Here is a 23767-nt window from a genome sequence, read left to right as displayed (position 1 = left end):
ACTATATGTAGACAATCGCGGCGATGCGGATAAGCGACGTTTGAGACGCTTGGCTCTAACTCGTGTTACAAATAGTGTAGTAGCGATGCCCTCTCTAGTACGTAGTATATAGTAACTCAATGTACATTGTAAGGTTTTAAATGTGTAGGTTTATTTTGTGTTTAAAATGCGTATATAAAAACTTAAAACCATATTTTTATAGTATATAGTCAATTATAGCTATTTGTAATATTTGGGTGTTTTCTTTAATAATAAGTTATTAGTCATAATAGAATAAAGATATTATTATATTATTATTTATAAGTAAAGTTAGGATTTACACTTTTATAAAAATATCAGTGCATAGGTTCGCGTGTAAGAGTTTTTAAAATTACCCTAGTTTTCTTAAATAATTAGTATTTTTTATAAATTTCCCCCCAAATTTACAAATAAGCAAGCTTTTATTCCTTTTCTTTCATTTGTAATGAAAATTGGTCAATCCTCAAATATAACATCACTTTTTAAATATACATAAGTAAGTAGTTTTTTTAAGATTTTAACGTTCTGAAATCGAAAAATATTTTCAATATCTGACGTGATTAAACAAACAATAATAATAAGTACTAGTGTATTAAGTTCGAGTACAATAAAATGTAAAAAAATATATACTTGTGCTAAGTGAAACAAAATATAGTAAATAACAACACAATCACAAAATAATTGATACCTATTTAAAAAAATAATGAGACGTAGTAACAAAAAAGTTGACTTATTATATTATAATTAAACAATATTCATTGTATAATTAAATATCTAAATGTACTTAATATTATACCTTGTACAATATAATTTTATTGAGACAAAAAATAACTTCGTGTTTATTTTTTTGACAAAATAATAACTAGTATTAAAAATTCTAATCCGCCATTAAAGCTATAATTGAATATAATTAAGTAGCGCTTCAAATATTTATAATTACAAGATTTTAAAGATAAAAATTGAGTCAAATCTTATTCTATAATGCCCACCACAGACTATATTAATGGCGGCGATTTCAATATCAAATGACAGCTGTCAAAATGTAAAAAATGGCAAAAAATCTTAATAACTTCTTGTAATAACTACATCTTTTCAGTGAAAACAAAATTATTTTTTGACAGAATATCTTGACTTTGTTAACAAAAATATGTAACTGTAAAATAATACAACACGACTAATGAAATTACGAAGTCAAATGTAATTAAATTCGGACATTCGAAATTAACTTTAAAATTAAAAAATGCCTAAATAAAAACAACGATACATTTATTCAATAAAGAAACACTGCCATTAATAATAATTCATTTATTATATAACTATCTGTGCCCCGTGGGTTTACGTTGCTCCGCTCCTATTGGTCTTAGCGCGATAAAGCCTTCTTCAATAAACGTGTTATTTCACACTGAAATAAGCTATCCGTAGTTCCCGAGATTAGCGCGTTCAAACAAACAAACTCTTCAGCTTTATAATATTTTATATAATAAGGTTTATTTCTTCAGGTTTGGTCACCGCCTCGTGTTTTGCTGACCGTTCTCTTTGTCGCTTGTTTTGCTGTCGGTACTTGTTTTTATGTCTGTCTGTTTGACTTCTGATTTCTCTTTGGTTTCTTCTACTGAATCTAGGTTGATGTCGAAGGATACTTGCCTGGAAAATATAATATACACGTGTTAATTATAAATGTTAAAGGATATAATAAATAATGTTGTATATAGCTTCGATATTTGATCGTAAAAAATTTACAGATTTAAAATAATTATTTAATTTATTAGAAAACTAGCGGTCCGCCCCGGCTTCGCCCGTGGTACATGTTTACGTTTTCTCTACATAAGAACCATCCTCGTACTTCAAGGAATATAATAAAAAAAGAATTATCGAAATCGGTTCAGCCGTTCTCGAGTTATGGAATTACAACGAAAAGTGGCATTGATTTTTATATATTAGATTATGCAGCTTAAAAAGTATTCGGTCCAAGTAGATATTTTAAACAATATATTAATATCCTTGTCAATATAAGGACCAAACTTAATTTTAGTAATTTCAAAAGATAACCGAAGGTTAAAGGTACCGGTAGCCTATTCAATACCTATTTAACACTTCACAGAGCTGAAGCAATAAAAATATCACTAACTTATCAGTAAGATAATTCCCGGGCGCAGAGAGCGATCGTCCCGCTCTACACAACGCAGCCCGTGCGCTCGCCGGCCCCGCGCTCGAGTCGCTCGACTCGCGACGAGATCCTTCGCGACTGCGGACGAATGGGTTCTGAAATGGAGTGAGTTTACAGTTTACTTTTATTACTTGTTAATAAACATATTATTATTATATGTGAAGGGAAATGTAAATTATTCAGATACTGATGTAAATACTGATACCCATATAGATACAGTTTGAAAAGCAAATATGTACTGTACTTTATAGTACCGATCGGCGATCCTGATGGTAAAAATGCATGCATGCTACTAAAACTCAATATAAAAAAAATAATATGAGATCCTGTTGCTCATGTCTGTACAGGGCAACAAACAGAGATGCTTATACAAGATGAACAATATATTAAACTTTTGCACCAATTTTTTCAATATAGATTAGATTTTAGGTAAGTGTCATAGCAAATTTATAAAAACTAGCATAAATCATATAAGCAAGTAAAAAAATTTATTCTCAATATACCTATAACACTAAATGACAAACAACCAACCTGAAAGCTATGTTTCTTGAGCATAGTTTTAATAAGTATGAGTGTGGAGAGGTTGGGAATCGAAGTGACGACCTGCGCCATGTCCTCGTCAGTGACCTCCACCAGGCGGCAGTTCTCCTGCTCTGAGGGCAAGGCCTCCTTGCCGCAGGAGGTTATCCATTCGTGCTCCTGGAAGAATACAAGTACTAGATAAAAAAGGGTCTGGTTAAGCGTGAAAAAAATATTATTGAATTTAATTATTAAGTTATCTTTATAGAAAGCTTAAAAATTATTTTTATTAGCTTTCCCATCACGGCTTCGCCCGCTTTGTCTAATACTTAACTTGCATGCAATTTATTAGATGTAGGTATTAGATTGTAATATTAACTTTGTACCACATGTCTTGCAAATAAATAATTTGAATTTGAAATTTGAAATTTGAAATTTAAAATTTGAAATTTGAAATTTGAAATTTGAAATTTGAAATTTGAAATTTGAAATTTGATATTTGAAATTTGAAATTTAAAATTTGAAATTTGAAATTTGAAATTTTTAATTTTTAAATTTGAAATTTGAAATTGAAATTTGAATTCTTGCTCACGCACAATAGAATATAAAAAGAACAAAATATAAGAAATAGCAAAAACTAAAAAATACCTTAATCTCCCGCATAGTCGCTCTATTAACAGGATCTTTATCCAGCATCCTAGCCAACAGTCTCTTCAAGGGCCTGGACAGTTGTGGTCTACTAGGAAAGGACAATGGTTCAGATAACACGCGGCGCTGCAGTTCTACTGCACTGGGGGCCGTCCACGGAACCCGGCCCGTTACCATGGCATAGAGGGTGACCCCGAGGGACCAGATGTCCGCTGCCTGGAGAAGTTTTTGTATTTAAAATAAATGTATATTTGAATTACTACGTGTCTAACCATTTTGTAGCATATTCCCTTTCAAATAAACTCCTCTTTGCTTAAAAAAAAACGATCTTTAAAAAAAACGATCGATAAGCGTAATCCACGCACATTATTGGTGCTTTTCACCAATAATATGCGAGGATGTGTAGTGAGGAATATGTTTGTAAAAAACCAATAGTATCGCTTCAAACGCTAAACGCTTCGAATGTCAAATTGAATGAAGCGATACTATTGGCTACTTACAAAAACCTTTCCTCGCTACACATCACACATTATTGGTGGAAAAGAACCCTTATTCTGCCTTAATGTGTGCTCAGTATAGTGTACGAGATGCCTCACCTCGCTAATGTCCTAGCACATTATTGGTGGAAAAGAAGCCTTATCCTGCCCTAATGTGCCCTGTATAGTGCTCACCTCTCCATTAGTGGAAAATAACCCTTATCCTGCCCTAAAATGTGCCCTGTATAGTGTACAAGATGCCTTAATATGTGCCCTGTATAGTGTACGAGATGCTCTACTGTGTGCCCTGTATAGTGTATACTCACCTCGCCAATATACTTGTCAGTGACGACAGTGGACTCAGGCGCGCGGAAGGCGGGCGTGCCGACGGCGCCCGACAGCTTGCCCGCGCCCGCCAGCTCGCCGCACGCGCCCAGGTCGGCCACTTGGACTCGCCCCTCCCCCAACAGGAGGTTCGCGGGTTTGATGTCCCGGTGCGCTATGCGCTGGTAGTGTACTGGAATGGATGTTTGGACATTTTGACCGTGATGGTATACGTTCGTGAAACTTAAGCAATAGAATCGTTTTTTTATTTATTGTGGAGAATGCTAAGGTATAGAATCGGTGAAACAACGCAAAATATGGAGGACTTTGAGTTACATTTGCATTGTTATAAAAGCAACAAAAAATATCTATAAGAAAATCGTGTCATAAATGACAAAAAATATTGTTAGAAAATGTAATGGAGGAGAACAAGTGGAGCGAAGTCACAGCCAATGTATCATAAATTAAATTATCTTCATTAGATTTCCTTTTCTGTATACCTAATCTTCATACTAATTTAATTTTTTGTTTTGGTATTAATATTTCAGAATATTTCAAATTAATAGAGTATCCAAATATGCGATATTATTTTTAGGACCGTAGACCGTAGTTGATGTAAAATATTCGATTCCCATTATTATAGCGGATACCACCTTACCCAGCAACGGATTGTTATTACAGGTAACAATTCTTTAGAACACAAAATTGAACCTTATTAAATTTCTTGTGGAGCAAAAAATTATGTAAAATATTATATTATATTCTTCATTCTTGAATATTTTAAACCCTTATTTTCTTTTCGTAGAAGTTTCAATGCTTTGTTTTATCGTTTTATTCTCGACTCGAGAGCAACCTACGCATTTCATTCTTCTTTTTTTAAGTTTTATAATTCTTGGAAGAATTACAATTATTCTAAATCTTCTTCGTGCTTTGATGGTCGTTCAATCTTATGAAAATAAGACGTGAAAGTCTGTCTGATCATCAAGTTAAAAAAAAAAGACGTGTGGTACTCGGGGACTGCCGCGGTAAAGCTATTGCATCATGCCTTCAAGCCACACCTCCGCCCGTCGGAGTGCGGAGCGTGGGGTTTTTTCGTTACGGAATTTCTCGATTCGGTCCCCGCGCTCAAGGCCCGCGATAGAAATACTTGCCTGCTCTTATTTCCGAAGATAAAATCGCAATGCAAAGCTATTTTATAGACACATCTATCCTAATTACTAGGAAACATACCTACAAAAGGTCTATGATATATAAAAGAGCTAGATACGTTATCCGCTCTCTATTTTGGCAAGAAAAAACTCAGGTAAGTGCCCGAGTTTCACTTAGTCACGCACCATTCAGCGTCGTGGCTGGACGTTCTTTTTGTATTTTAATCGGCAGTTGTTATTACGAAGAACATGAGTGAGACATGTATTATGTCTCGTGCGTGAGAGTGAAAGAGAGAACAACTGTATTGGTGATAATGCGTTAGTAAGTAGGTATGTATTAATTACGCTGTTTTTTAGTGCAATGATGTTGGCGTATGCCGCGTCTACTAGTATAATAGGTCATTGCAAAAGGTAGGTAAATATTAAGTACAGACAGTTACAGGCTAGGTTTCCTTAACAAATATACTCACAATACTCCACCCCAAGGAGAGCATCCCTAAAGTACTTCCTCGCCAGTTCCTCGCTCAGGGGGCTGTCAGTGGGCACGTCGATCACCGGCCCCCCCTCCAGCAGTTGGAATACTAAGTATAATTGGTCCTCTGCTGGGTCGTCTAACACCTGGAAGAAAGACATTGCATTATTAACACTAATATGATTGTATGGGGAGTTGCGTCGCTACGTGCGCACACTTTCTTATTAGCCCATAGAGGTGATGGGAGAGACAAAATAGTTGCGGAGACAAAAGTTGCTCTTGCGCGCTAGCTCTTAAGTGATCAAGTTTAATTTAAGTTAATATTTATAAATAGCTGCGCTCCGCGGTTTCACCCGCATCACGCATGGTTACGCTCCTGTTGGTCTTAGCGTGATGATATATAGCCTTAGCTATAGCCTTTCTCGATAAATGGGCTATCTAACACCGAAATAATTTTTCAAATCGGACCAGTAGTTCCTGAGATTAGCGCGTTCAAACATACAAACAAACAAACAAACTCTTCAGCTTTATAATTTACAAATAAGTCCCTCTATTCTTATCATCTAATTTTTCACTTTTCTATCAATCTTAAAAACATGTAATTTATACCTATTGTGTAATGTGTGATTTACTAATTCATCTTACCTGAATATAACGTAACTAGACTCTAACCCGCGGCTTCGCCTACCTTATCAATAATAGGTACTTATACCTTTAACTTTAACCTTTCTCTTGAAAAAAACCGCATTAAAATCCGTTGCGTAGTTTTAAATATTTATACATACATAGGGACAGAAAAAGCGAATTTATTTTATATCTACTATGTAGTGATAGGCATATAATATTTATAATTAGTTAATCGAGGGCTTACATCGATCCGAATAAACCGAGTTACCTATACTATATTATGAACGTAATATCTTATACCTAGAATAGTATATTATCTGTGCTAATACTATAATCTACAATAATCATGATAGGCTTTAGGGAATGTATTATCGAAAGCTGATTGGTAATTTGATGGGAATATAGATTCAATTTTTTAATACATTTTTTTTATTGACAAACGTGATTGCAACATCAAAGCATGAATATACATGATAAATTATCATAATATATTATATAATATGATAATTTGGCGGGAATAGAGATTCATTTTTTTACACAATTTTTTTTTACTTGATGATTGTTGTCAGCCAGTTCAAACAAGTAACATAAAGTCTTAGTCTTAATGTAGGTACTTCATAACAAAAGATAAAAAGATTTGGCGGGAATAGATTCCATTTTTAAACATAGGTACTTTTTTAATTGACGAATGTTGCTGGCCAGTTCAAACGGGTAATAACGAAGTCTCGTTGTCAACCGACATTAAATATTTATTCTGTAGACCGTGAAGCTAATAAAACTTTTTCAATATGCCATAAATTGTATAAATAATAATGCTTTTAGAGGCACAGACGAGTGAGGTCAGAGGGTGAGGGAGTTATCACGTTTTAAAATAGAGTGGGTGTTAGTGGTATTCGTTTCGAATAGTACCTATGTATTGTTAAGGTATTTCTTATAATAGTATGTTTGTTTGAAAGCGCTAATCTCAGGAACTATTGAAACATTTTTAATAATACTTTCACCGTTGGATATGTACGTGATCCCTGAGTGCTATACAATTATTACGTACTACGAACGAAGCCCATTGGGCCTTAAATTATTATTATATAGGTAGCTTTATCTCTTTAAACCCGCAACGAAACCGTAACTCAATTATAAAATAACAAATCCTCAATACTTCGTATTGTGTTGGGAAATTAGATTCTGTTTGATAATCGAATCTACGTCCCAACTCCCAATGGAGCAAAATTTGCGGTAATATTGTATAAGGTAGGTGCTCTGATTTCAGGGTTCATAGTAATTTACTGGCTTTGTCACGTTTTTGCTGGAGAGATAATATCAAAGGCTTTATCTAGCTTTCTATCGAATTCCAAATCGAATTTGCAGGTATTCCTTTACCTATTTAATAGATAAACTGATATATTTTCTGAAAGAAAATTCAAAACATTCTTTACTAGATTTCCGCCCGCGGCTTCGCCCGCGTTTGCAAAGGAAAACCCACATAGTTCCCGTTCCCGTGGGATTTCCGGGATAAAAACTATCCTTTGTGTTAATCCAAGTTACCCTCTATATGTGTGCTAAATTTCATTGTAATCGGTTCAGTAGTTTTTACGTGAAATAGTAACAAACATCCATACATCCATACATCCATACATCCATACAAACTTTCGCATTTATAATATTAGTAGGATTTATGTTGTTTATTAAGTTACTATCGTATTTATAATCTTTATTCTATGCTATAGGTATGCTGAAGCTGAAGAGTTAATCTATTTGCTTGAACGTGCTAATCTCAGGAATTATTACTGGTCCGATTTAAAAAATTCTTTCAGCATTAGATAGTTCATTTTTTGAGGATATAGTTTATCTGCTATACAAGATGAATTTATTAAAGAAGCAGAGCGATGCGGGAAAAACCGCAGGGCACAGCTCGTATAGTATAAGTTTACTATAATGATGTTCATTAAAATTCTATGCTACCAGGATCACAGAAACTATAACAGGTTTGAAATGCAATACGTCACTTTGATTGTTTGTGAAATAACTAATTAATGGCGAATCGAGTTAGCGTCTCATTTGCAGTGTCGCAGAGTTTCTTGTTAACTCTCTTGAGATGCTCTACATAATATATTATTACTGTAGAACGTTATTGTAGGCTCCGTTTTGACACTAAAACAGCTGACCCGACTTAAAATAAAAGAAAACCTACCAACAACTACCTTAATACCTCAAAATCATCAATAGAAAATCATTTATACACATAATATAATAACAATACATAATAACACTTTATTGTGCAATCCCGGACTAATAATTATTGTTAATGGAAATAAACATCATAATCCATTATAAATAACTATTCTAACATACCTCTATTTAAATTCACGAAGTCATCTGAAATATAAGCATTATTTCACCAAACAGCGTGAAACATTTATCTAGCAGAAGACAGCTTTTATTTGTTTCATTGAGAGAGACATAGACAAATTATACTGTTTCATTTCTCTAGGGATCCTCTTGTGCAGATATAGACAGTTTCGGTACAAAGTTTCATTGTATGGGAAGATAATTTGGTGGGGAATGTACGTTCCATATTTGAAAATTTCTTCTTATTGACAGATGTTGGTGGCCAGTTCAGCCAGCAGAAAAAACAACAGATTAGAATAAAAAAAATAATATAATGATATTCAAACTCAATTTTAAACGTCATAATAATTATTTATCTGTATGAAATACGACTTATAAAATAATGCAAGCTGAACACGTTTTGTAGAACTTTGTGTTAAAAAATCCGAACATTTAAAACAATACGACGGTAAAACAGACTCGGAAAAGTATTTTGGCGTCCATTTTGTTCAACTTTTATATCGTTCAAACATTTCACAATAGACTGGTGAGATTCCAAAACAACAAAAACATTTCGGATTGATAGGAACACGTGAAATGTAACAAGTGCTGAAAAAACGAAATGCGAAATACTGCGAACAATTAAATGAAATAGTTTTTGTCTGTTTCTTTATGCGTTGCAAATAATGCTTATAAAAACTATTAATGTACTCAATGATATTAATACAAAACAAAAGCTGTAGTTATGTTACCAACACAACATTCGATCTTCAAAAACGGCACACCGCACACACGATTAGACGTCAAAGTGCACGATTCATCTTTTGTTAACGAAAAGAGTGGCTAATTAGTAATTAGCCACATTTTCACTGATAAACTATCTAAACTTTTAACTTATAAGAAATATTGTTAGACGTAACTAACTTTTCATTTAATAATTTTGATTATTACATTCAAACTAATATTTAACCCGGCCTCGCGTGTAATTTCTTATAATATCGTTAGATGGACCAATTTATATATAACTAGGCATCTTCCACTTTTCAATCCTAACGTATAGGACAATAAAGTTTTTGTGTGTATCTTTTCAATCAGAGTTTATTGGCGATATGAATTAATTTTATGGAGGAAACTATTAAAAGTAACTCTCTGGCTCAGTAACGAGAGGATATTTATTAGAAAAATATAGCTATTGTTAGAGTTCAAGACAGTTTAATAAAGATTATTTTATTTGTTGTTGTGTGAGATACTCAAACTGTTTCCAAGTAACTAGACAGACTTATTTGAAATTAATGGGATAAAACGTACTTTTAACTTATACATACTGTTTAAAGAAATTAAAATCAATATACACACTGTTTACAAGAATAAAATAACAGTAAGGTTAAAGTAGAAGTAAAAGACAATGATGATAACATCCTATTGAACAATTTTACAAGACGTAGTATTGTAACTAACAGAGCTTTTGATGTGAAAAAGATAGCTCTACTTAAATAATAAATACAAAAAAAAACATGCTTTAACAAGATAAATTCATGAAATTATTATATACTAGCTTCCGCCCGCGACTCCGTCCGCGCGGATGTCGGTTTTTTGCGTGGATGGTTTATTTCTCCATTTTGAGTAACTCGGACAATGACATCTTATAAATATCTATTGGACACAAATACGGCTAGGTCTATAATAATACGCAACGTGTGTTCGCGGTACCTACTACAGAAAAACGTCTATGGATAACTGAAAAATTGAGATTAATTTTTTTTCTACGTATTTTTTCAGGATAAAAAGTATCCTATTTTACGCCCAGGATAATAAGGTATAATTATACCAAGTTTCATCGAAATCGAACCGGTAGTTTTCACGTGATGTCTTCACATACAGACAGACAGACAGACAGACAGACAAAAATTTTTTTAATCACATATTTGGGTTTGGTATCGATCCAGTAACACCCCCTGCTAGTTATTTTTTCAATATTTTCAATGTACAGAATTGACCCTTCTACAGATTTATTATATGTATAGATTCACTGATCCTTCATACGTGCACAAAGTCCGTTTATAATGATTAAAAGTCGAGTCTAAAGAAGTCGATTACATACACATACGAGCATACAGACAAAGCTAATATCGTTAAAAAGGATCAAATATTTACCTCAACTAATTTAACTACATTAGGATGGTCGAGCTTCTTGAGCACAGCTATCTCCCTGTAAACGTTCTGCAGCGGGTCGGGCGGCGGGCCGGGACGGCGCGGCGGCGGGCGCCCGAACAGGCCCGCCCGACGCATCAGCTTGCGTTTTGAGAGGATCTTCATGGCCTGTGAAATAATATGATATGAATTTATTTTTTATGACCTGTGAGATAATACTAATAGCTTGATGAGATTCATTTCTTTATATCAATAGTAAAAACTACAGTTTAAATGGACAGTGGATTGATGTCTAACATATGCCCGGCGAAATCGCTTAAAGTTTGCTCAAATACAATTATACATCAAGCCGTCATTTAGAGAATAATAATCACTACAATATAGTATAAAGAAAGCTTTCCGCTGTCTATGTACCTGTATGCTTAAATCTTTGAAACAACGCAACTGATTTTGATATGGTTTCGTTTAATAGATAGAGTGATTATCACGGAAAGTTTTGGTATAGGTATAATTTATTACAGAAAGCAGCCGCGAAGCCGAAGCCGCGGGCTGAAAGCCAGTATCTTAACAATTTACTTATATATAAAAACTTGAAACTGGTGATTCTGTTTGTAATAACGGTAGTTTAGAATAAGTTACAAATTAATTATTATGGTTGAGGGTAAATCTATTTCTTTTGTAATAAATCAGTCTGTCGTTGAAGCCCGCCTTTCATTTACGTATCATTGGCGACGAGGCAGGATTTTTTTTTCCTTTGTGTTTAAACTGTTTGTTTTTGCGAAATCCAAGATGCCTATCGGTAAAATTGAACCTTTCAATTTGAGTTCGAAGCAGTGGCCTGCGTATATACGACGAGTAAATCAGTACATTAAATTGAACGAAATTGGTGACGATTTAAAGGTGTCCATGTTGATAACGGTCGTGGGCGAAGAAACATACGCGTTGATGTGCGATCTATGTGCTCCGAGTTTTCCTGAAAATAAAACTTATGAACAATTAATACAAATTGTGACGGAACATTTGGAACCTCAGCGTTCCGAGATCGCCGAGAGACACGTGTTTAGATTACGACGTCAGCGTGCCGGCGAATCGCTCACTGAGTACCTACAGGCGTTAAAGCATCTCGCAGCTACTTGCAATTTTGGTAAATGCAGTTCGTGTTCAACTCTGGAGGAGAACCTGCGCGATCAATTCGTGTCGGGACTATCGAACGATGCGATGCGTTCCAGAATATTCGCCGAGAAAAAAATTCAATACAAGGAGGCCGTGGAACTCGCGCTAGCTTTAGAGGCTGCGGAGAAGCATGCAGAAGTGAGCGGCTCCACCGGGGCGGGGACGACGGATTCAACGGCAGCGGCGAGCGGCGAGGCGGGCGAGGGCCTGCACTACGCGCGCGGCGGCGGCGGCTCGGCCGGCCAGCGCGCGCGGCCGCTGCGGGCTGCAGGCGCGCGGGGCGCGGGCCGCACGCTCGAGGCGCGGCCGGCCGCCGGCGCGGAGGCGCTAGGGCACCGCGGGCGCAACTGTTGGCGCTGCGGCAAGGCGCATGCGGCAGAAAAGTGTCGGTTTAAGCATTACAACTGTGATGAGTGCGGCCAGCGGGGCCATATAAAAGTGATGTGCAAACGAGTGTCAGGTCGGCAAAATTTTGTAAGCGACGAGTCGGACGACGACGGTTTGTACAACATCGACGTTACGACACGAGGTAACCAACCATTCTTTGTTGACTTGTTAATTGACAATAAACTTATTCAATGTGAAGTGGACACGGGCAGTCGTATTTCGGCAATAAGCGAGGATATGTATAATCGTTTGTTCTCGCATAAATTAATAAAAGCTGATAATTTAATTTTACGTTGTTATTCGGGTTCACGAATTCAATCTCTGGGTTTCATCGAGGTGGACGTACGTCTGGGCAGAGTGTATAGAAAAGAGTTACGATTATATGTAATCAAACAGGGCGCACGGCCTTTATTAGGAAGAGAGTGGATGCGCGCGTTAAACATTACAGAAATCCGCCTCAATGAAATCAGTGAGGATGAATTCGTGAACCAGTTATGTAAAGAATTTCCAGAAGTATTTTGTGATAAGTTGGGCACTTGTAAACAAACAATTCGATTACGACTCGCAGATAACGAACCGGTTTACGTGCGAGCGAGACCGGTGCCGCTAGCGCTGCGCGAGAGGGTTGAGAAGGAGCTAGCTCGTCTCGAGGCGGACGGCTCGATCTATCGCGTTGAATATTCAGACTACGGGACCCCGATCGTACCCGTCGTAAAAAAGAATGGGGAAATTCGAATCTGTGGTGATTACAAAATTACAATTAATCCAAAATTAAAGAGGGATTTTTATCCGTTACCGCGTATTGAAGAATTGTTTGCTAACTTAAGGGGAGGCGAGAAATTTACAAAAATTGATTTAACGCACGCTTATGAACAGTGTATTCTTTCGGATGATTCACAACCGTACACCGCTATCACTACGCATATGGGCACGTTTGCATACCGGCGCACCCCGTACGGTTTATCTTGTATACCCGAAAAATTTCAAAAATTAATGGAAGAAACCCTCCGGGGAGTGACGGGATGTGTCGTATTTTTAGATGATATCTGTATAACGGGTTCTAATAATTCGGAACATATGAAAAATTTGAAATTAGTGCTCGAACGGTTACGGGAAATGGGGCTCACTGTTAAATTAAGTAAATGTAAATTTTTGCAAGATTATGTGAAATATTTAGGGTTTATTATAAATAAGGAGGGATTACGGCCGGATCCAGAAAAGTTGGAAGCTATTTCCAGTGCACCCACACCTAATAATGTTTCGCAACTTAAGAGTTTCCTAGGCATGCTCAACTATTACGGTCGATTTATTCCTAATTTAAGTACTATATTACAACCTTTACATAATTTATTAAAAAAGGACGTGAACTGGAAATGGGATTCAAACTGTAGGGAAGCGTTTAATGAGGCAAAGCGATCACTCTTAAATGAACGGTGTTTGGCACATTACGAGGAAGGACGCGAGTTAGTATTGGCGGTGGATAGTAGCGCGTACGGGATGGGCGCTGTGCTGGCGCATCGCTACGCGGACGGCAGCGAGCGGCCGGTAAGCTGTGTGTCGCGCACGCTTAACTCGGCTGAACGTAATTACAGCCAACTGGACAAAGAAGCGCTCGCTATTTTGTTCGGTGTAACGAAACACCACCAGTATTTATTCGGTAGACGATTCACATTACGCACAGATCACCAACCACTAACATATATTTTTGGCAGTAAGGGCGGTATTCCGCAGACGGCAGCGAGCCGTTTGCAGCGATGGGCAGCGCGTCTGGCTGCATACGATTTTAAAATTGAATTTGTTAGGTCAGCGGACAACGGTCCAGCTGATGCGTTATCGAGGTTACCGTTAGCACGAGAGGGTCACATTACAGATTCAGTAGATTATTTAAATTTAGTTGCGGACGCATTACCTGTTTGTTACAGCGATGTCGCTGCGGAAACGGAACGTGACAACTTATTGTGTAAAATTAAGCGGTATATTCTTTTTGGCTGGCCGCTTAGTCCGAGTTGCGATGAGGAGAAACCTTATTTTGCTAGAAAACATGATTTTGTGGTTGAACAGGGGTGCGTTATATATAAATATAGAATAGTCATTCCTTACGTTTTACAAAACAAAATTTTAGAGGAGATTCATGAAGGGCACCTTGGTATGAATAAAATGAAAACTTTATCACGAAATTATGTATACTGGGCGAGTTTAGATAAGGATATTGAGGAAACATGTAGGTCGTGTTCGGCGTGCCGCTCGGTGCTGGACGCGCCGGCGCGAGCTCAGCTGCACCCGTGGGAGCTCCCGCTGCACCCGTGGCAGCGCGTTCACGCAGATTTTGCAGATTGCGGGGGTGTACGCTATTTAATTTTAGTGGACGCACATTCTAAGTGGATTGAAGCTTATCCAATGCGGTATACGAATGCTGATTTCACTATAAAAGTTTTGAGAGGCATATTCGCAAGGTTCGGTCTACCATCGCAACTTGTAACTGATAACGGTCCACCCTTTTCTTCGTATGAGTTTAAGACTTATTGTAAAAATAATTGTATTAGGCACACGACTTCGGCCCCTTATCGGCCACAAGGGAACGGGGCGGCGGAAAACGCCGTTAAAATAATTAAAAAAACAATTAAAAGAGCGTTATTTGAAGGCGAGGACGTGAGCACAGCACTAAATAAATTTCTTTTTAAATATCGCAATTGTGAGCACGCCACGACGGGTATATCACCAGCATTAGCACTACAAGGACGACGCCTACGCAGTCGCCTGGACGCATTGCGACCCGACGTGGCGGCTGCGGTTCGCGATAAACAGGAAAAGCAAATCGCGCGCAGTTCGGCGAAGCTACGGGAGTTTAGCGTAGGGGATGCTGTGCTCGCGAGGGATTATAGGTCTAAGGAAGATAAGTGGGTAGAGGGCACTGTTTCTAAAAAGACAGGACCGGTTTCATATAAAGTCGAGTTAGGAAACGGCATCGAGTGGCGAAGGCACGTCGATCAAATAATATCCGCGAGAAATAGGTTCTCGTTAACACGAACAAATGCCACCTGTGCAAACGACGCGGGTGACCTTGAGGGCGGTAAAAAACTCGAGGGGGAGACGTGGGAAGACGCAGACAGTGATGACGAAACAAATCACCAGTCAGAGACTGCAGGGCTGTCCCCACCGGCCCGCGTAGAGGCGGCACCAACGGCGTCGCAGGTTAGCCCTGAGACATCACAAATGTCCGCTCGTGCACTGCGTGCAATTAATCGAGCAAAAAAATTATTGTAACGAAGTATATGTAATTTAGGTTCTAGTAGTATTTATATTATATTAAGTATATGTAATTTGGGTTATGGTATTTATAATTTATATGTATAGTTGTACGATCAAGGCGTTTCTTTATGTTTATTATGTTCCAAGCTGTCTTTTAAGTTTGTATGTTAATTACTGTTGTGTCTTTTAAGTTGTGTGTTAATTACTTGTACTATATTATGTTATTGTGATCTTGTTGCGGAGGAGTGTAATAACGGTAGTTTAGAATAAGTTACAAATTAATTATTATGGTTGAGGGTAAATCTATTTCTTTTGTAATAAATCAGTCTGTCGTTGAAGCCCGCCTTTCATTTACGTATCACTGTTAAATGAAAAAAGAAATTAGTTAAAATGTTAAGGAGGAAAAATAAAAAATATCTTCAGTTATCGCATAAATTATCTAGCATTTAGAATTATTTTTTAAGGTCGTTCCCTGAGCGAGTGACCTTGAGCATTCACACTTCTTTCCCGAACCACAGCTATCCGCCGCTTCTACAATACTTCGCAAATAATTCTTGCGCCACCTAACGCGCATCCGCGTGAACTGTTTCAAATACAAGTAAAATTCACAGAGCTCAGAAGTAACAGACATGGCATACAATTAAAATATTTTTTTATAGAAAAAAATTATAATGGTGCATACACATAATTTTGGTCTTTACCAATTCAGAGTTAAATTATAGTCATATGGATAAATTTTATATTAAATTTTTAAAATGAATCAAAATTGATGGTACTCTGTAATGATCATCATTCGGTGATATTTTTATATTTCTTTAAATACACAATCCCATTCAAATGTTCTACAAAAACTGTCGCCAAATTGTTTGAAGGACTTCTAGTTGAAATAAATATACATGAATGTAAATAAAACCTTAAATACACCAACTTTTATACACAAATACATAAACCTTTAATAGTCTAGTGCGACAGCGTAAAGTATGTTAGTATATTCAACCAACTTAAAAAAGTGTGAGTGTTTTATAACACCCCTAGGAATTGTATGCAATATCGAAGCTTTTTAAGAAACGCATAAAATACTTTTTAAGAATTGTCATACATATTATGTTACCGGCAATGTATTAAATCCGGCATTGTATACAATTCTAAGAAAATGTATGTTATTCCGAGAAACGGTCGGAATGAAATAAATATTATTATATTCGTCACATTACTTACCTACAAGATGGCGCCGAGAAAAAATTTACATCTTTTTGTCATTGGTGTCATTTTCATGGTTTTTGGGGTACCATTAACCAATATGAGGTCAAAACTAAAATTCAAGATGGCGCCGACGAAAATTTTACATCTTTTTGTCATGGGTGTCATTTTCATGGTTTTTGGGGTAGGTTTTAACCAATATGAGGTCAAAACTAAAATTCAAGATGGCGCCGACGAAAATTTTACATCTTTTCGTCATGGGTGTCATTTTCAAGAATTCGACTATATAGCTTGTATTTGTTATTTTGTTTTAGTTTACTTTAAAGGAGAAAATTTCGCTTCCAAGGCCTTGTTTTATGTATCAAAAACAAGATCTATCACGAAAGCGAATTTTGTGATATTATTTGAGCCACGGTGTAAATTATACTCAAATTTGCTATATGTATAGTCGAATCCTATATATTACGGGAGAAATCATCATTTTAAAGAGCATTTATTATTGAAATACATATATAAAAATGTAATGTAAAACGCAAATCTGTGTTAATATTACGACAGATATTCGCTTTTTAACTGTATTCGCTCAACTTTGTTTAAAATAGAGTTCATCTAATATACTAAAACGAAGAGAATAAAATAAAAAAGAGCGCGTGAGCCGAGAACACATGTCAGAAGTGAAACTTCTTTGGTAAGATTCATAGATACGAAAATCGCCGCCTTACTCCATGACGTGACAGTATTACCATGACGCGACCTTGAAATTTTACTCTCAACGTGCCTATAGAACTTTCACTTCAAAAAGCTACACCTGAACCACATAATTTGAATTCTGTTCGATTAATATGTAAACGATTGTAAGAAAAACCACATAAATGACATCCATTTCGAAAAAATGTCAAAATTTTGTCAGCGCCTGGTTGTATTTTAGATTTGACCTCATAATATAAGCTACCACAAAAACCATAAAAATGACACCCATGACAAAAAGATTTAAAATTTTCGTCGACGCCATCATGAATTTTAGTTTTGACCTCATATTGGTTTATACCTACCCCGAAAACCATGAAAATGACACCCATGACAAAAAGATGTAAAATTTTCGTTGGCGCCATTTTGAATTTTAATTTTGACCTCATATTGGTTAATAGGTACCCCAAAAACCATGAAAATGACACCCATGACAAAAAGATGTAAAATTTTTCTCGGCGCCATCTTGGATTTTAGTTTTGACCTCATATTGGTTAATAGGTACCCCAAAAACCATGAAAATGACACCCATGACAAAGAGATGTAAAATTATCGTCGGCGCCATCTTGGGTTTTAATTTTGACCTCATATTGGTTAATAGCTACCGCAAAAACCATGAAAATGACACCCATGACAAAAAGATGTAAAATTTTTATCGGCGCCATCTTGGATTTTAGTTTGACCTCATATTGGGTAATAGCTACCGCAAAAACCATGAAAATGACACCCATGACAAAAAGTAGTATACTTAAAACTTAAAATGTTGTTTGTCTAATCCTAATACCTCACTAAAAATTTAAAAAGTAAAATGTTAAAAAATACAATAATAATTTTTATAAAATATTTTCGATTATTAAAAAAATTATATTTATAAAGCATTTGAATGTTTGAAAAACTAAATACATAATATCATAATTATAATTATAATTATAATAACTAAAGCTCATTGACCAGTTATTATATTATTGATGATTTCTAAAATCTCACTATAAATTAATAGTAGTAGCGTCTATTCCTCGCTTATTGTTTGATATTCGTAGATTCGAATAAACATGGGTGATGGGTCACGTGATTGTCATGTGACGCTCACGGCGACAAACGACACAAGCTTCACCCTCGAGACCTAGCGGCCGACTGAATCTCCATTCTCCCATACAAGCGCAAGAGATATAGTTGCGAATACGCCCAAAATTTTGAATAAAATGTTTATAAAATCTAGTTTAGGTCCTATCCAAAAAAAATTCTTACCATTATTTTCGTAATGAAATTGCCTATCCAATAGTGTAAATACCAAAACAAAAGAATCATTAGTTTAAGAGGAGATACACGGTATACATAATTATTTCTAATTTCTGGGATTTCTTTGGGAGGAGATTAATTAAACTTTAAGTCAAAAAAATTACAAAACACTTTTACCATTTTTGAGCCAAGAATATGTAGAAATTTAATGTATTTTTATTTAGTTGATATATCTTTTGGATAAGAAGGAGATAGCTCCAGAAAACAGTACAAAAAACGGCTAGAGCTGGGTTTTACTCCATTCCGCGCCTTAATTTCAAACGTTTATTGGTATAACCGAGCTACTAGTAAACAATAACTAGGTTTCTGCCCACGTTTCGCCTACGTGCAATTGAACTGACGCTGCTATTTCATAATTTTATCGTATTTTACTCCCTTGCAGATTGTTATCCCGATAAATTGTGTCCTATTTCCTTCGTGGTCTAATCTACTTCTATTTCTATGTTTCATTAAAATTAGTTCGAACAGTTGGACGTGAAAATAGAACATACTTATTAATTTTAAAATTTCTAATAAGGTTTAAAATCTACAGGTTCTAAAGGCAGGAAACTAAGGAAAGGAATAAGGACTTTTAACTTTTGGTTAATGTTTAGGAAAAAAGAAGCTTATTTTAAACGACAAAAAATATTGAAATGTTTAAAGGATTATACATACATAATGTGTGTCATCCTCTTCATTATATGCTAGCTTGACGATCCCGTATGAACCCTGAAATCATTGAACAATATTAATTATTGTTGATAATTTATATTCATCAGATAATTTGTTATCTATTTGTGGGTTGGTTGCTTGTTGGTAAAATAAATATGGTAAAATGGTTTTATTCTATTATCATTCATAGTTTTAAATATGGTAATTGTTAAAATTGTGTTAAGGCTTCAATCTTCTACCATTAAATTTATGGCGCTGCGAGCCTTGGCTGCACTCTGCTGACTTGGCTGCATGCACGCGCAGCAGAGTCTACCTGTCAACGCCTGTTTAGGTTGACAGTTGTACAGACCTGACCAATAGGCTCCAGCAGGCGGTACTGGTTGAGCTGCACGTAGCCCGGCGCCTGCGCGAGCGATACGCGCCGCGACTCGCGCGGCGTGCGGCGAGGACGTGGCGAGCCTTGGCTGCACTCCGCTGACTTGGCTGCGTGCGCGCGCAGCAGAGTCGAGCGGTCACCGCTTGGGTAGGCTGATAGTCTGGAGAGATTACATATTTGTGAATTATAGAGTCAAATTTATGAATATGTAGAATGTAGATTCATATAATATGTGACAGGCTGAGATGCAATGATCATAGAACACCTGAGTCATCATGAAACAATCGCGACGTTTTACGTTTACCATTAACATAACATATACCTAATGTACTTATGTAATACTATTTTTATATATTTAACAGTTCACAAATTACAGTGATATTAAGCAAAATCACTTAAACCATGTGTAGTTTCGCTTTCCACAATTAGAAACGTAACACAGGCGGGTCTGCTTTATGAATAAGAGAGGTGTTCATCAACTTACAATTTCATATTTGCACTAAGATATAATATGTCTTGATTCAAAATCTGTGTTATTTATTTATACATTTTTGAGCAGTGTCAGTTTAAAAAATTATTATTAATGGGTTTTGCGTGGGTTTTGCGAATATAACTTATTTCAAATAGCAACTAATTTATATATCACCTTTGGAAAGCCGAATCTACTGAGAGAGAAAATTTATAATCAAATTTATCTTCATTCAATTTAATTTAATAAGAAGTACTTATATTCTTTTTTGTAAAGACTTTATTCATTTACATTCACTGGAAGAAGTTGTACCTATTGAGAGGAATCGCAGAAAATTTAAATCAAATTTGTCCATTGTCAAATACTTTATACTTTGCAGAATTGGCTTTTTAATGAAATATTGGGTTATCTAATTATTTGGATTGTAAGTAAATGATTCTAAGTAAATTCTCCATTTTAATCAAAGGCATGAAGTAATTATAATGATCACTATGCTGATAACAACCCTGTATCATTTTTTATCAAAAACCTCAAATTTATTTTCAAATCAAACTCAAACATTTATTTTAATAGAATTCTTCTAGAAGCACTTTTCAATTGTCGTAACATATTTTTAACATTTACCACCGATTCGGAAAGCAGTATCTATGGAGAAGAACCGGCAAGAAACTAAATAGTTGCTCTTTTAAAATTTTGTACTTTTAATAAACTTTTCTTTGTGTTTTAATCATCATGTCAAGGTTTTGATTGCATTTCCAAAATTAATGAAATTCTCTGCAACTATTGAGTTATTAATTACTATCCAAAACCCTTACATTCAATTTCAGTTAAACCGCATTAAAATCAATCAACTATTAATAGAATTACACATTTGAAAGCGCAATAATTCTGCGAAATAGATTTCATAAAGTACATAGATCATTGATTATTTTCATCACGAACAATTAATATCCTATTTTAGCTTTGAAAAACCCACATAGTTCACGTTCCTGTGGAAATTTCGGGATAAAATTATCCTATGTCCTTTCTCAGATCTAAAGCTATCTCTGTACCAATTTTCATCCAAATCGGTTCAGTGATTGAAGTGTCAAGCAAAGATAGACATTTTCGTATTTATAATATAAAATTTGGATTAGGTACATGTCGCAAAGAAGAAGATAAATATTAAATACAATTAAAAAAATGTGTAATTAAAATAACATACTTACTGCAATACAATTAAACTGATGAAGACTTTTAAGATGTGACCAGCTGTCTAGGATATAATATACTAGCTTACCGTCCACGGCTTCGCCCGCTTTGTCTAAAACCTAATAAATTATATACTAAAACCTTCCTCTTGAATCACTCTATCAATAAAAAAAACCGCATCAAAATCTGTTGCGTAGTTTTAAAGATTTAAGCATACAAAGGGACATAGGGACAGAGAAAGCGACTTTGTTTTATACTATGTAGTGATAACCTTTATAAATGATGTTCTCTAAATAAATCATAATAGTTAAGTATGGCTAATATGCATACATATTAGTTTACCTGTCTCCGTCTGTTTGCTGCCATCGCTGGTCCCTTTTAACTTCACCGACTACGTCGACAGCTGAATGTCTGTAACAATAGCATAAATTATAGATACTTCGTACCAGTATAATCTTAATATATATAAATCTCGTGTTACAATGTTTGTCCTCAATGGACTCCTAAACCACTTAACCGATTATAATAAAATTCGCACACCATGTGCAGTTCGATCCAACTTGAGAGATAGGACAGTTTAAATCTCAAATCGTTTTAGAGAAAGCGGGCGAAGCCGCGGGCGGTAAGCATTATATGATCTGTGGTTATAGATTTTATGACATTATTAGTTTTTGAAATTGGGGAGATCATACGTATAGATAAAGGACAATAACAGGAAAATTTCCTTTAAATAATTACTATTTTATCTTCCCAGTGACAATAGTACATGGTACAGTCAGAAGCATAAATATATTACTATTTGCAGATTAGCAAAAATATCTGTCACAAGAACGAGTTCAATAAAATCTGTCTGCCCGTATACAGCAAAAATATCTGACATTAGTAGGCAGCATAATAAAGTGGCATCAAAATTATGTGACGAAAATGTACAGCAAATAATTGTGATAACCTCACACAGCATAAATATGTGACGTCACCTAGGAGGCAATAATATCTGACACAATTTTATATATCTATATTTCGATGTGATTCCTCATATAAACCATAAATATGTGACATCAACTAGGTGGCAATAATATGCCGGGCGGTGGAACGGGGAATGTAATCCATCGTCCGGTGCGGTGAGGCGACTTGAGACGTGTTCCGCTCATGCTGCCAACGGGAGGGAAGAGCAGGCAAACCTCCTTTCCTGTTCTTGGCTTGCGTCTGGCCTGGAGATGGGCTGCCGCCGAGGGGGTCGCGGAAGAATTCTAACAAATACCCGCGGCCCCATCATTAAAGCGGCTCGACGGAACACAGTGGGGTTTTAGTCGGTAAGAATCCGACATAACCCACGGCTCCTTCCCCGGGGGCCGTGGGTATCTTTGGAAGATTTCCCCACTATTAAAAAAAAAGGTGGCAATAATATCAATATTATCTGACACAATTTTATATTTCTGCATTTTTCATCGATTCCTCACAAAAAGCATAAATGTGTGACATCGTCCAGGTGGCAATAATATCTGACACAATTTTATATTTTTGCATTTTGCATTGATTCCACACAAAAATCATAAATATGTGACATCAACTAGGACGCAATAATATCTGACATCAACTAGGAGGCAATTAATATCTGACAAAATTTCATATTTAAGTATTTTGCATTGATTCCTCACAAAAAGCATAAATATTTGACATCAACTAGGAAGCAATAATACCTGACATCAACTAGGAGGCAATAATATCTGACGCAATTTCATATTTCTGTATTTTGCATTGGTTCCTCACAAAAAGCATAAATATTTGACATCAACTAGAAAGCAATAATATCTGACACAATTTCATATTTCTGTATTTTGCATTGATTCCTTACAAAGAGCATAAATATGTGACATCAACTAGGTGGCAATAATATCTGGCGTCCATGACATGTTTGATATATTATAACATAGAGCGCCGGTATATGTCTAACGCGATCATTGAATGACGATATTCAATTGAATGACTAGGCCGAACGTTGATTTTGCAACCGTCACTCAACGTCCAACTAGTTAGCGGATTATAACATAGCCTAAGGGCTATGTTATAATCCGGATGTAAGGCTCGGATGTATTAAGGCTCGGCATATTGTTGAACTAGCTTCCGCCCGCGACTCCGTCCGCGCGGAT

The 23767-nt window shown here is 35.9% G+C and overlaps 1 protein-coding gene across 1 annotated transcript in view; it reads right to left on the bottom strand.

The window, feature by feature from the left end:
- Positions 1-1267: 1267 nt before the first annotated feature.
- The window catches only part of LOC123700327 (calcium/calmodulin-dependent protein kinase kinase 2), an 80297-nt gene continuing 57797 nt past the window's right edge, over positions 1268-23767 (bottom strand). Inside the window, exons 2-11 of the mRNA XM_045647509.1 lie at positions 21960-22028; positions 19931-20117; positions 19585-19638; positions 10879-11043; positions 5771-5918; positions 4155-4345; positions 3353-3568; positions 2717-2884; positions 2147-2280; positions 1268-1662 (exon numbers count right to left, since the gene is read on the bottom strand). Of these exons, the coding sequence (XP_045503465.1) occupies positions 1524-1662; positions 2147-2280; positions 2717-2884; positions 3353-3568; positions 4155-4345; positions 5771-5918; positions 10879-11043; positions 19585-19638; positions 19931-20117; positions 21960-22028 (1471 nt within the window). The 3' untranslated portion in view covers positions 1268-1523. The remainder of the gene's footprint in view (positions 1663-2146; positions 2281-2716; positions 2885-3352; positions 3569-4154; positions 4346-5770; positions 5919-10878; positions 11044-19584; positions 19639-19930; positions 20118-21959; positions 22029-23767) is intronic.

This window comes from Colias croceus, chromosome 19 (genome assembly GCF_905220415.1).
Source record: "Colias croceus chromosome 19, ilColCroc2.1".
Taxonomy (NCBI): domain Eukaryota; kingdom Metazoa; phylum Arthropoda; class Insecta; order Lepidoptera; family Pieridae; genus Colias; species Colias croceus.
This window is presented reverse-complemented; position numbering and strand designations above follow the sequence as displayed.